This window comes from Perca flavescens, chromosome 22 (assembly GCF_004354835.1).
Source record: "Perca flavescens isolate YP-PL-M2 chromosome 22, PFLA_1.0, whole genome shotgun sequence".
NCBI lineage: Eukaryota > Metazoa > Chordata > Actinopteri > Perciformes > Percidae > Perca > Perca flavescens.
Window position 1 is genome coordinate 10,690,077 of NC_041352.1, and position 15,349 is coordinate 10,705,425.

General features: G+C 39.1%; 1 protein-coding gene across 2 annotated transcripts; it reads left to right on the plus strand.

Annotated features, from left to right (window-relative positions):
- The first annotated feature begins 205 nt into the window (after positions 1–205).
- zc2hc1a (zinc finger, C2HC-type containing 1A) lies at positions 206–11,415 on the plus strand. 2 transcript variants are annotated; one of them, XM_028568951.1, is made up of 11 exons: positions 206–279; positions 1,046–1,147; positions 1,909–1,985; positions 3,556–3,672; positions 3,803–3,829; positions 6,008–6,149; positions 7,280–7,422; positions 8,270–8,375; positions 8,569–8,644; positions 8,805–8,903; positions 9,532–11,415. In XM_028568951.1, the coding sequence occupies exons 2-11, from the start codon at positions 1,129–1,131 to the stop codon at positions 9,665–9,667; spliced, it is 942 nt and encodes a 313-aa protein (XP_028424752.1). In that variant the 5' UTR covers positions 206–279; positions 1,046–1,128; the 3' UTR covers positions 9,668–11,415. The 2 variants fall into 2 exon arrangements, with proteins under 2 accessions (XP_028424752.1, XP_028424753.1); XM_028568952.1 differs by lacking the exon at positions 3,803–3,829.
- Positions 11,416–15,349: the final 3,934 nt, after the last annotated feature.

The window sequence follows — 15,349 nt, forward strand, 5'->3', positions numbered from 1 at the left end:
TGTTTTTCTTTTTGCATGGCTTCTTTTTTCGGGGTTTGCTTTTCTTTTTGCATCGTTTTTTAATTGCAGCGCGTTTATATATTTGGTTGTGTTGTGTGTGTATATGCTGCGCGTTTGTTGAATGCTGCACATGTGTTGTCAAATTAATGAAGTTGTTTTCTTAATTTGCTTGTGTTTTGTCTATTTGCATGTGTTTTCTGAAGTTGCAGGACGTTTGCACCTGTCGGCCACCGTAGTATGTAGCCAAGCCTACAGACAATTAGCTAAGCTGAATCATAGGTAGGAAAAATGTGTCTTTGTCTATCATAACTAAATATTTTTTTCAATCTGAGGCTGGGGATTTTAACACTTACATTTCTATTTATTAGGCCTAAATAACTGTAGCAAGCTAACATTATTAGGTCCTTGCATCACCTGAATTGACTAGATTTCAGTAAAATGAGGGAGGGCGCCTTACAAAAAATGTATATTACTTGATTTACTTTAATGGCATATTTGAGGAAAACGATGGGAACGTGAGAAATGGGGTTGCCTCCTTACTCATGGTGCCTACCACGCCCGATTGCTGTTCAAAGTAGCCTACCCTATAAAAGTGCAGTAACATCCAATGAAATGCTCGGATGTTAGCACATGAAGCTGCATCAGACAAATCAGTTGCTATTGGAAGCCAAAGATGAGTAATATCAAGATAGTTAGTTCTCGATCTCAGCCAATGAAAACCAGTGTCTGTTAGAACTTAATTATAATGTCAAATAGGGAAATAGCCTACAAACTGAATATGAATAATGCATTATTTATAACTGTATCTAGCTGATATATAAATGCAATAATATTATGAGTAAATCCTCTTAATATAGCCTAACCCTCTAAATATAAGGCATAACCTTGTGTATATACGATCTAAGCAAAATGAGTAGTTGTCACAACACTATCAGTACCTTACAAAGACCCTACACATTGCTAAATTCCGCATGTATTGTAATATTTCTGAAAAAATAGCGGTAATGTCACCAACAAATTACTTGTCCCCCGTATTTTCACGAAGCCGGAAGTGGGCAGAGGTGATTCTCACTCCCACTGGCTACTTTGGCCGTCTGTAACAACAGCAGAATCAGACAAGAGAACCCAATGATGGAAGAATTTGAAGGTGAGATAGCAAGTTGTCGTCTAGCTATATGTTTATTTTAACTGTTTTGTGGTAAAGTCGAGCTCACAAACTTTCCGTTTTTATCCTTCTAAATTGACGGATTCATTACTACTTTAGCTTACCAGTTTTTGTCAGCGACCGCTTTTTTTCTGTGGGATTTAGCCCAAGTAATGCTAGGTAACGTCAGGGCCAAAGATGAAGCTAGCTACCGACTGTCTCTGAATGGGTGTGATCCTCACATTGGCATGTACATTAGCCATAGGAGCTGTACAACATTAGCATGCTGCTACCTTGACATAAATTAAAGCATAGTAACGTTATTGCATGAAGCCGTTCCATGTAGATAATAGTATCTACCGTTATATGACGTCACTAATATTTGAACGACGTTTTTAAATCCGTAAACTATCAGTTACTGTCTTACTAACGTTAACGTTACTTCTAGTCAGTTTTCAGCATTTGGAAATCAGTGTTGGAATCCGTTTAAAATGAACTAGCTTACGTTAATCAAGGAAACTAATTATGACATTGTGGTTGGGTCATTGTGGGAACAACAGCATTTATGTGAGCGAAAGTAACTTTAACGTTAGCATTTAACGTTAATATGGGCTGTGTCAACAAACCCAATGTTTGTCTTACCCTAACGTTTCACCTGGTCATTTTATCAGTAGGACAACGGGGGCCAGCTGTGGTCCATTTCCGTTCTCTCTGATATTTAACCTCTTTCACTATAATCAGAATGTCATCTTTTGTTCCTGCAGACTCAGGTGAAGCTTCTCCCGCTGAGGATCTGGCTCAATGCCACATCTGTAAAAGATGCTTCTTTCCTAAAGTCCTGGTAAACAAATACTTTTTTTTTGTTTTTTACATTCCTTAATAGAGATAAAAGTGATAAACTGTATTAACCAGAAGAAAAGTACAGTGATGTATTTTCCATTTAGTTTGGATGTGACATTGGCTACAATCCAAATAGCCAGTAGGGCCTTGTGAAGAGCTCGTTATAGGGAGGGTTTTAACAAAGTACTAAAGCTTTTCGTTAAAGCAAACTGTTAAAGTACAATTTTAGACTACATGATTTACAACCTTGACTAAGTACCTGCTGTAGTGCTAAAATATGAAGTCAAATTTAAATCTAGGCATGCAGATTGTAGATAGTGGTTGCTATGTAATGACATTTGTTCCCAAGGAATCAAACCAGAAAAAAACCAAATACTGGGTTTGTACACTTGAAGCCACTTTTAACAATGAGATTTATGCACTATTGAGATGACTTGCAACACTTATTTATTTATACATGGATAAAGGTGATCATGATGCATATTTTTAGTACCACCACTGTTATCATCATAACGTTATGTATTATGAAATGTTAACATGACCAAAACATAATACAGTTTTAGATTTGATCACATCAAAGCTACAATGATTTCAGTAAGTTATTGGAACATATTGTTTCCCAGTAATGCCAATACACACATTTGTGCACTTACACAAGCACTCATCCTCATCACTGGCAATAATGTTTTATGCATTCTTTTGTTGGCATGTGTGTATTTGTGTACATTAGGAGGTTTAAAAGAATTAATACCAAAAAAAATACTGATGTCATTAAAGTTGGAGTATGCAGTTTTCTGGAAAAGGCAAAACAATAATTTGAAGGTACAGCCCTCCTTTAGCAGAAGGCTGAACTATAAGGGGGAGATGTAGAGAAAATGTTTCTAGTAGTTTTGCCTTCTGCTAACCGTAGCCATGAGACTTAGCCACAGCCGTCTGCTAGCCGCAGCCGTGAGCCTTTTGCTATGGTTAGCAGAAGGCTAAACTATAAGAGAGGTGGAGAGAAGATGTTGCTAATAGTTTAGCATTCTGCTAACTGCAGCCTTGAGCTTAGTCACAGGCGTGAGCTCTTTTCATAAGTCTGTCTTCCTTTTTCGGGGTTACTGTGCAGTGTAGGCAGTTGCCAATGCTGGAATAGCAACTTTCTGCAGATTTTTTTTTCCCGCCATTTAATCAGGCTTCCATCACCAGAAGGGACATGCACATGCACCTGTAGAACAACCAATAGGAATGCCAAGAAGAGATGCCGAAGTCTAGTTTAATCTCAATCCACTTGAACTATATGCTAAAAGGTTATTATGGAGTCTTTGCCCAATAACACAAACACAAACTGCCTACCCCAGCTTTAATGTTAAACAACCAACTTTGTAGATTGTAGCTAGATTTTATTTGAAAGATGTGTTTGCATTCTTTTCTTTGCAGCTGCAGTCACAGAAATCATGTTTGTCTTGCTTCTGGAAATGTGATTGAAAAAAATGTCAGCTAGGGTTTTCTAAGTGTTTTCAAAACCTGCATAAACAGATTGAGTTTGTTTAGTAACTGCGTATTGTGCATCTGTTATTCTCTTCCTACAGGAGAAGCATGCTAAAATCTGCCAGAAGTCAGCAACCAAAAGGAGGAAGGTTTTTGACTCCAGTCGACAGAGAGCTGAGGGAACAGACATCCCTACACTCAAACCCATCAAACCAAAGGTAAGACCACACCTTAGGAGGCGGGTGGAGTTCAATTTGATTATTGATAGAAGGAAAAAGTTGTACATCTCAGTCTGGAAATTGTGTAATTCAGCCTAAATAAATTTAGGCACTTTAAATTGTATTTCAGTCACAAAGTTCATCTTCTACTGAGAAAGTAAGTTGATTCATCTATTTTTCATTTGTCCTTCCTTTCTGTGTACATGAGTTTTAGTGGCACAGCTCAAAATGCATTCATACACTGTTTCTCATTTTATAAATACTGTTTTCCTTGCTTTAAATCATTGGCCTAAATAGTCTGGATGTGTGTCAACTCATACTAGTGGTGGTATTAGTTTACAAAAAACACTAAATATGTGGTATTTTCCTTACCTTACCACATTCTGCAACTGACAATATTCAAATGTAGGCCATTATATTTTCTTTTCCTTTTAACCATCCCTGTGTTGACCGTCTTACCTCTTATCTTCTCAAGCTGCACTAATTCTTTTAAACCTGTCCTAGACTCTTTGACAACTCACCTTAAATCTACCCAGCTTTGTTTATGTTTGTTTATACTACCTTAATAGACGTTGTCATGAAAGCTAAAGGTGCTCACACTGAGTAACCAAGACTTGCTTATCCTTTTGTTCCCAATTTGAAGTCTGTTGCCTGGCAGTTGTTCAAATGTCAACTCAAAAACCTCTTTCTGATGTCTTGGCTTCAACTAACTCTTACACTCACTGCCCTTCCGCTGGATAACTGTGTTCTCAGTGTTCTGTCATGAACAGGACAAACCTCTAGTTGTTATGTGATTCTCTCTATAGGACATCATTGGCAATTTGGAAGTCCTTAATTAGGAGCCAAAAATGATAAAACATGTTGATAGAGTTGTCAGAATATAAAATGATATAGAAATGTATCAAACAGTCAAGATCTTGAGGAATGAGTACTATACTGTAAATGGTTCATGGTACATGGTTAGAGGGAGTGAAGGAACATTTGCTTTAGTTCTCTCAGAATCATCTGTTTTTGTCAGACAAACATGCTTATTGAAGACTATAACTGTAGAGGAGGAAGTAGGAAGTCAGCAGGCTATCATGTTGCTACAGAAACCGCTCAGTGAACTACTTCTGTCAGAAAGTCAGCTTTAGATAAGATTCAGACTGCCACTATGGAAAGAAAAGGGGATTTTTGAGAGTCAGAAACATGTTGTTAAGAGTTACATACATTAAAACCATGACTTAAATTATAGGAATTTTCTGTCAAAAACAAGATAGAAATAAGACCATCATTAAAAATGATGCATCCTCCGTTACATTTTCTTACTTTTAGATCGTTTAAGATAGAGAGTAGGATTGCAAAAATTCCAGGAATATTCAAGGTGGAAATGTTTTATGGGAACTTATGTGAATTTATGGGGAGTTTATAGGGTAAAAATGGGAATAAAATAGAAATATAGGGGTTATCTTCTCAGGCTGTATTTACCATGTCATATGCAGACATACGCTAACCATTTACCATATCATAAATAAATCCATTCATTTGTCAAATATCTACCACGTGAACTAAGCCATGTGGTGACTTAGCTAGCTAGCAAGTTAACTAATCTAAAAAGATGCTTTGAAAATTTCAGCCAACAATGTGTGCAAACGTATATTGTGTTCACACCGGCCACATAAAGTTTGATCGCTCAAGTTGTTGGGTGAACGAAATATCATACAAAATATAAATATATTTACCTCAAAAATATAATTTAAAGTTAAATAAAAGCGTGTAGTCCTTGCAGTAGTGTGGGTTGCACATGTGATGGGATAAATACCATGTATGTAGAAGGTTGTGATTTTACTGAAATCCTTTTTAGTGGGATGCTGGCGAACGATCTGTACATGTGGTGGCAGAGTGTGCTGCTGAATGCAGTGCTGGCTACAATTCAATTTAATGGGCATACGTTTGTCCAAAACATGCCAGAAGAGCTATTATTGCTTTATGTGTAGTCGCCCCCCCACCCCCCTAAATAAGTTCACTTTTAAAAGGTACAATTTTTATATTGAAGTAGTGCAAAAATTCCCCAAATTCCAGAGCTTAACTTCCCTTTTTTCCCTTTTCCTTCCCTAATTTTCCCGGAAGTGTTCCGACCCTTTGCAACCCTAGTAGAGAGTAGAGTAAGAAGATGACCTCATCAGCACATACATAATGAGGACACATTCAGGTCAAGTAATGACAGCACATTGGATTGGCAGTAATGAGGTTTACCATGACCGCAGCAATAGCTGTCTAAGGTTGTAAAAAAAAAAAAAAAAAAAAAAAACAGGCTGGTGTAACAGTGCATCTCCTCTGTGTTGCCCCCTTCCAGGCAGAACCCCCTAAGAAGCCTTCCAACTGGCGGAAGAAACATGAGGACTTCATTGCTACCATCCGGGCTGCCAAGGTCCTCACTCAAGTCATGAAGGAGGGGGGGCCATTACCGCCACCTCCTCCTCCTACGTATGACCCAGGTAACATGTAGCTCTGTGGAGAGTGGGCTTATGCAAGAAACAGAAAAAAAACGTTCACTGTGTTATGGTTACCAAACAGTCACTGTGACCTAACGTCTGTCCATCCCATTCTTGTCATCTCAGGATCTCCCGGTGAATGAATGTCTTAAGCACTTCTTTAGCACAAACATCCACTTGGTCTCAAGGATGAACATTTCACACAAACGTCTGATAGGCTAAAACAGTGGTTCCCAACCTGGGGTCCGGGCACCCCCAGGGGGGGTGGCAAAGGTCACAGGGTGGGCGCGAGTCTTCTTCTGGTTTGAGGTTGAGGTAAAAAAAAAATATTTGCACATGTTAAACAAATTATGATAATACACTAGAATATCTAATGTATACAAAAGTCTGTATGAAAACTATATATTTTGTTGTATCCTCGTTTTTCCTGCCGCCACGGCATCACTATTTTATGAATGAAACATGGCGGAGAAACATAACAGTGCTGATAACTCCTCTGTATCAAAAAAGAAAGTAAGGCTCTGTCTCGAGAGTTACCTCAACTTCGGTTTCGGGGGGCGGGGGGGGCTCAGCTTTTCTTAGACGTGAGTAGGGGGGGCGCCAAGGAAAAAAGGTTGGGAACCACTGGGCTAAAATGATGAATTGATGAAATTTAATATCCAACAGGTCAACGGTAAATTTCACTGCAACATCATATTGTTCTGCAAAAATGCTTTTCTGGCCCTAACGCCCTAACTCAGGAACCGAATGAGAGATTGTGACATTATTTCACATTTGGTCGGATACTGAATTGGTGACACTAATCATGGGTGCCCACCATGAAACTGTGCTGATTGTACAGATCTTCTGTGCTGCCAGGTTGAAGATGTGTGTGTGAAGCATCCATCAACAAAACATATTAAGTATATTTCTTGGCTAAACATACTTAATATATTTTATTGAATCATGTCAAGGTATTCGCTACATATATTGTATGAGTCTGGACAGACATGGATATAAACTGCAACTTGCTTGGTCGGCGGAGGCATACAACCGCAAGGCGGTAATTCTAGTTTTTTTTAAAGTTTTTTTTATTTCAAGTACAGGAAGATGCAATTACAGGTATATTTTCTCACCACCTGTTTTGTGTTTAGACTATGTCCAGTGCCCTCACTGTCAGCGGAGGTTTAACCAGGGTGCAGCTGACAGACACATCAAGTTCTGCCAGGAGCAGGCCGCCCGTATGCCCACCAAGGGCAAGTTAGGAGATGCCAAGAAGCCTCCTGGTCGCACACCGGTACACACACATGCACACACTGCACAGCTGATTGGATGTGCACATGAACAGACAACTTGTGTTTTTGTTGCAAAATACTATTTTACTTGAGTTGATTTTGGTTGAATGTTGTAAATTTGGAGGGTGTCGGGACACCTGTATATAAATAACATACACCATCCATTTCCCATCTTAAAAACCATTTAAACATGCACTGAAAAATTTGATAGTATGAAAAAAATAGTTTTTGATAAATGGCACACGCAGCTTTCAGCTCTCTTCTCATAATATAAACAGCTGTGATTATTTACCCCCAGTATTCAAAGTAAGTGGTTAGTAGTAGTGTAGATAGCTATACAGCCACTCTCACCCAAATACTTGGCCAGGCAATTCTCAATTTTCGCTTATGTTATTGCCAACTCTTTATAATTAAGAATGGTTGTTTGTGAATTCATAATCCTTGTTCGTTATTAGCATAGCGAGGCACCCACTTTGCAGCAGGCGTAGAATTGGCAGTCACATAGCAACAGCTATGGCACATGACCGGGGAGTTTATTTGGAAGCCAATAAAAGCAGCAGGGTGCAAACCATGTTGGTTAAGAGCTCTGTATTTTTTTTTCATCATAATAAGAGAACTGTGACCATTGATCATGGGGTCACTTTTCCAGTGTCCCATGTATGGTTACATCTACAGTATGGTCTGCCCTTGGTAATGAAGGCTACAGCGTAGTGATATACAGTATCCCCTGTGTGTCCTATCCCTATTCCTGTGTAGAGCGAGTGTTCTATGTTGATGCTTTGATGATTTGTTTATATTATGTACTTTTTTTTTTTTTTTTTCTTTTCATTGCTTCCCTCTCTCTCTCAGTGCAAGCCTCCTGCTTCTGTAAAGAAGGCCACCTCTCCTGCTGTGTCAACCATCCCTTCAGCCTCCTCTCGTTTACCCCAGAGATCGGGCCTCGCACAGCCCACTGGTATGGGCACAGCTGTGTTGATCGTGGACACACACACACACACACACACACGGTTCAGTTCTATGTATTTGTGATTTTTTTTTTTTTTTTTTTTTTTTTTTTTTAAAGTTAGGCTAAGATAATTACATCTTCAACATGCACAAGTCTCTGTAGTACTGTGTCATTTTTTTTTCTTTTCTCTCTTTTGCTCTAGGGATTCCATCTGGTAAGGTATCATCTGCAGGTTCATTGAGAAATAATTCCTCCGGCCTCACAAGCCCACCGTCAGGGTCAGTGCTCTCTTTCGCACGCACGCACGCACGCACGCACACACACACACAAAATACAGGTCACATGGGAGTTTTGAACCTGAAAATTGCAGTTTTAAACTTTGTTCAGGCTTTTATACATCCACACGTTGTCTTTCTCCTCTTATGTTTTTCCTCTCAGTGTGGGAAGCAAGACCCGAGCAGGGAGCTCTGGCTTTGTGAGGAACACTCAGTCTGGAATAGCACTTAACAAGAAGAAAGTAGACACCTTCATAACTAGGTGAGCCAGTTCACTAACAGGTTTGCTCAAAAAAAGTAATGCGAGAATGAATGAAAAAAGCACACTACAACCACCATAGAGTCTTGCTAAACTTCCCTGACATCTTGTGGTTTTGTGTTGCATTGCATACAACTCTAGAGTCCATTCTGTTTGAATGTTTGGTGTAACATTTGAGTTAACATTTTTTATCCCTCTTTTCATTATTATATTTCAATATGTAGCTAAAAAAAAAGGTTAATCGCAATATCTGGCAGACAAATCGCAATGCGATTTTCCCCATCCCCCCCAATCCTTCAGCCGGTGTTTACCCAGGTTATAGGCGTGCTGACACTGTCAGCTTAATAAAATGAAGCTTAAATATGTGACATATCGGTGCAATTGCCATGAAGTGCTTGCAGTACACCTTGTAGGAAAGCTCAAGCATTTTCTAATCGAACGGCCATGCCCACCCACTGTTATCACAACACTAAAACATTGACTCCATTCAATTCAAAAGATTTGAAGGTGTTTTAGATTATAGTAATATTATCAAAACCACTTCATAATCTGGTATCAACAGTATTAGCATCAATAACAACTCAAAGTACTTAGTTTCTAACCTTGCTACGTGTTTGTCGAACATCTTCAGGAATCATGTCGATGGCGTTGACGAAGTTAACAACGGTGGGATGAAGACCAAGTTCTGTCATGCTTGTGGGACCAAGTATCCTGTTGAATCTGCCAAGTTCTGCTGTGAGTGTGGGATCAGGAGGATGTGTATTTGATAACAAAAAGCTATTCTTAGGGGATGCACCGGGACTCAAACTAGCATCAAGAGGGTTTCACCAAAGCATGCATTTTCCCGCTTGGGTGTAATTTCACGGCAGTAAAGGGGTGTAATCGGCAGACAACCCTTTGCTACTGCGTTTTCTTTTCTAGTTGCTGTTTAGTCTTCATGCATTTTGCTGGCCCATTCCACTAGTATCACATTCATCCTATCCTGCTGGATAGTTTACAATTTCCAATTAGGACACATTCTGCCATTTTCCGAACACAAATATAATAACCAGAATCTACAATAAATGATAACTGTGACTGGAGGCTGATGAATTTCGGTGGCGAACTTATCTGGTATAAAGTTATGTTAAACTGTGGAAAGGGTCATGTTATCAGTAGCTCATATGGCTGACACAGGCACAACGCGACACGCAGCTCAGTATTTCCAATGAGCCTCCTCCTTACTGCTGGTACAGCATCGCGCCGCTGTTTCCTCCAGCTCATACACATGAACATTATTGCCGTGAAACTAGAGGCCATTACAAGGATTAAGAATTTGGAATGAGAGAAAAAAACATTTTCAGTAAAAAAACAATTGCAGTCCGTATTACTAAAGGAAAAACTTAATTTTATCATCGCTGGACAATAAAGAGATCAGCACCCTATAGAGCGGAGTCCGTATCAGCAATTGAAAGCTTTTGGTGCATCCTTAGAATACTGTAGCGAAGATATAAGTAAGAGAGTAGATGAAAGCAAAGAGGTGGGATGTAAAATTTGAATGAGGAGGTAGAGTACAAGTGTTGGGTGACTCATTGGGGTTGGGTGTGATTGCCCCTGTATCAATCACCAGTCAACCGTGATTTGAAATGCATTCCTTAATCCCGTTTGCCTCCACTTCCTCACAAGTATGTTCCAATAGAAGTGCAATATGATTGACTACTGAAGAAAACTGTTTTTTTTTTTTTTTCCTAAAGGAAGTGTGTTGTAATTTTGGAAAGCTATAAATTGTTTAGACAGGGACCAGTCCAAAAATGAACTCGCTGTTAAAAGCTCAGTGCTCCCTTTAAGGTCCCTTTTACAGGTAAAGTTTGTTTTTAGCTATCTTAATGTTACCATCACAGGCCTGACATTTCTAGACACATGTAGCATTTACTTAAACCCTTTTATTCCCCCTTATTTTATACAATGTAAGTATTTATTTTCGTATTCCCTTTGATTTTACTGAATGAACAATGACTGCATCTCTTTTGTTAATGCTCTGTGGAATTAAAATGTTTGGCTTTGGATTTTTATGAAACCTAAATGCACCTGGATGTGTTGCATTTGCTTTTTCCTTGACAGTGTTTCTATTGAGTCTGTATTCAGTGCATTGAGGTATTTAGGCTCAATAGTACTGCAACACTACAGTCATAAATGCTGTGTACGGTATGGTTGATCCCCTCTGGTTGCTATAAAAGACACTATTTATGACCCCACACAGTTCATTTACAGGTGGGACACTAGGAAAGGCCTCAACTTGAGGTGCATAGTTAATATTCATTAACCGCCACACTACCGTATTTTAACCGTGTCCTTTGAAAAGTAAAGGAATTTGTTGCAAGTTTCAATAAGCAAACTATGTTACACAACAAGAAATGTTTGAACAGACTGGACAGGTGTGTTTTCCTGTACTGATTACAACAGCTGTTAGCCTGGGTACGGATGTGCACTTGATGGCATGTATATCCACCATTAATAAATTTCTATGAAGACTGCTGTGATGGCATTGTGATGGCAAATGCTGCATGCTTATGTATTTTTTGCATTTTTCTGGTACTCAATCTAATAAATAGCCTAAGCTAGAGTACAGTCCTTTTTATTAGTCATTAATCAACTGAATGTGACAGGAAAGCTTCTTGGATGTATCCCAGAAGAGAGAGAGTGTGTGTGTGTGTGTGTGTGTGTGTGTGTGTGTGTGTGTGTGTGTGTGTGTGTGTGTGTGTGTGTGTGTGTGTGTGTGTGTGTGTGTGTGTGTGTGTGTGTGTGTGTGTGTGTGTGTGTGCGTGTGCGCGCTGAAGTCAGCCATCTGTGGCAGAATGTGCTTTTAAACTATCAATCCCACTCAATGATTAATCAACCCAATGTCATTTTAAAAGGGAGTACCAATGACTTGACACACAGCCTAAAACAACTCCTCAGTCAAAAACCTAACAAAGGAGCTTTAGATTGCAAAGATGTGCCAGGGCTAGTCATTCTCATCCAAAGTGAAAGTAAAACCGTATTTCCCCCCTCATGCTTGAGCTGTCATCGCTAAGTGCAAGTAAATGTCTGAGCATATTCTATACAATCTTAAAAAAAATAAAAAAATACTTTTAGCTGCATGTTTATAGCTTTAAATCTTATGTTCCCTTAAGAATACACCTGCATCTAAGAGCTTCTTTGTGCCGTGCATCGTGCACCTTTTGTGGAGTCCGTAAAAACATTCTTGGGAATTCTGCAAGGTGGTGGGTGGTTTATGCAGCACACAGTTGGCCCAAAGCACAGTGGGCAAGAGTCCACTTTGTTGAAAGGCCTTGAAACATTCTTTCCAGTTGGCTTAATAGCTTGTGTCTGTGTAGCTTGGAAACTTATCTAAAGAGTCAGTAATCCTATACATCCAAAACCGTTGCAAGAGAGATATACAGTTACTTGACAAGATAGCTTAAATAAAGTAGAAGCTTCCTCTTCCATACTCCAATGGAGGACTGCGTAGAACAGAAGAACCGGCAAGACGTGCACCTTTTTTTTTGCTTCACAATGAGCTTAAGTGTGGTCTCAGGTGTCCATGGTACTAGTGTTCAGCATCTGGTAGCACGTGGTTATGGCAGACAGGATTGCTTTGGCTTTGCAAAGTTTTTTAGTCTCCTTTTTGTATTGTTTCTGCTCGTTTCTTCTTTGTCTCGTCGATCTCCTCCTCTTCCGCCTCACGTTGGGTTCTTTGGTCTAGTTAATAGCCAACACACAAACACAACGTGTAACTTAGTGTTCAGTCCTTTTAACAAGTGGCATTTGTCCCTATGATCTCATGAACGTCAGTTAGGTATAATGCTTAATTATAATGTGATATGTTCTATAACTGCAATGCACACATTATTGATGCATATGTATCCCTTATCAACCAGCCTAAAGTCAAACAAGGCTCACTGCACGCTCTGTCTAGGACAAATCAAAGTCTGACTTCTGACTACCCTGACTGAATACTATTCTGTCTATATGGGGTGTGATCAAAGTACAGTATGTTTGTTCAAATGCAAGCCTTAAAAAAAGTTTAAAAAAAACATGCCACAGTGTGAGCCAGTATTTTCAGCCTGTGCTGGTCTGGTAAAGCCTGGGGCTCTACAAATGCCACTGTATGACTCACTGTATCAACGGTGAGTCTGAATCATCAAATTTGATTCTGATCCCACACTATTACAAATTAAGTACAGGTTGATTAAACATAACAGATTCAGGGGTATAGTGGGTGGGGTTTCTCATAAAATTGTGAAACAAAATACTAATTTAATACCAACTTGCTTTATTTGTACTGCATCTCTTTGGAAAAATACACTTCTGAATGCTGGTATTATTTCCAGATGTGGCATTTAAGCGTGACTCAGAATGACAAAAAAGTTGAGGAACCAAGAAGCACCCAAATTACTGTGTTCATTTCAAGCCCCTGCTTTTTAACTGCCAAACACTCTTTATAAGGGTTTGTTCATTGCAGTGCACCAAGAAGCATAATGCAATCTCAACTTTTGCATGCACATTTTATGCTGTATCGTGCCTCTGCCTAGCACCAAGTAAACAAATCGTGTACAAATAGGTTCATGTTTGAATACACTGACAAAGCCAGCAGGCTATATAACCTCTCGCTGAGTCACCTACTAGGTGGCTAAACCCAACACAGTCTGCCAACATTCCACTGTCCTTGCCAGTTAAATGTGCCAATATGTCACACAGAGAAACCAAAATGATCGTAACGTTTCTTAAGTTAGTCACCTTACTCCTGCCCCTACTAGTTTCATTATAAAACACTACATTTATGAAGAAAATTCACATCTGTATGATTTGAACAAATTAATGTGCTTAGACTTACCGATTTCTCAGAACAAGGGCAACGTAACGAGCCTAGGACAATCCTGACCAGTTCATCCGTGTGGGGAAGGCTTAAAGTCTTCATTTTGCAGGTTAGGAAGTGCAAGGGACTCACAACATCCTGCAGAATAGAGAAATGTGAGTCAACATTTGAGTAATACAGTATACACCATCAAAGATTGAGACCGGTGTCAGTAGCACAGCCAACCACCTTTGGCCTGGATAATGGCTGCTATCCATCATGATGGTTATAGAACAGCTGATTGTGCAGACAATTATGCTTCACGCAGTTGGCCAAATGATGGGTGGGTGCTCCTTTCAGCAAATCTTTCACAAAAGTGTAGAATGAGAATGATATCTGGTTTCTGGTAGTCTGGTCAATAATGTAATTTTACTGCAATTTTCACAAAGCAATCCCCAAACATATATTGAACTGTGACAGTAAGCTTGGTGGAATTGCCTCTTGTCATGACTTTTATAAATCTGTTCATGTGTAAAAAACGTTAATAGAGTTGCTGCTGTTGCATATAGGTGTGTATGTAGATACCAAATGAAGAGCTGGAGCAGGTTTAATGGTCACTTAAGTATACTTGGTTGTTTTTTGTTTTTCTTAAGATCATTTTTTCCCTTTATTTCGATAGTGTCAGTGGATAGACAGGAAAGGTGGGAGAGAGATGGGGGACGACACGCAGCAAAGGGCCGCAGGTCGGACTTGAATCCGGGCCGCTGCAAAGGCCTCAGCCAACATGGAGCGCACGCTCTTACTGGGTGAGCTAGAGGTCGCCCCATTAAGTGTACATTTTTGATAATATTTTAACCACACAAGCATTAATAAATGATATACCAATAAAAAGGAAAAGACATTTTGCTTACAACTACTGAATGATCGTTACTCACGGTGTTGTCTGGCGTGCAGTTGCGTAGCTTGTGTTTCAGTGCTGGGCAGGATGTGTTTTGCAGCGAAGTTGCGATAATTCCATCCTTGAATGAATTAAAGCATTACAGTGGTAAATATTAGGAATATTAATGAATATTTTTATAGACGAGGTCAGCTAGTTTTAGGTTTTATTTTTTTTTTAATTATGTTTGAGGAAAAAGATTGTATTGCTTTCAAAGCATGTTTTTAGGTAAATTTAGGTCATTTTGAACTATTTTTATATCAAAAATTGTGACACTTTATATTTACAATTTAATCTTAAGTGTCCCCATCCAGGAAACAATTGTTTAAAAGTCAATAAATACAAAATAATAGTTCCACTGTAATATTTGAGCAACTGTCTGAACTTTGAATAATGTACAATGACCTTCCAAAGACCACTGATTCGGGTTTCTGACACTGACAGAAACTGGTAGCTGTGGGCTTTCTGAGGAATTACATATATTTATCGGATATTGTCATCTTTCACCCTGCAAGTGTCTTTTTTTTCTGATGAAACATGTTCAAACCAGCATCATTCCTTGTTTTGCTTTAGTTCCCCCTAGCTGCACCTTTCGTAACCGATACCTTTAATTATAAATAAAAAAAAAAAAAAATGAAGGAAGAGGGGAAAGTTAATCTGACTGATTGAATGTACAAAAATGGTTGACATCTAATA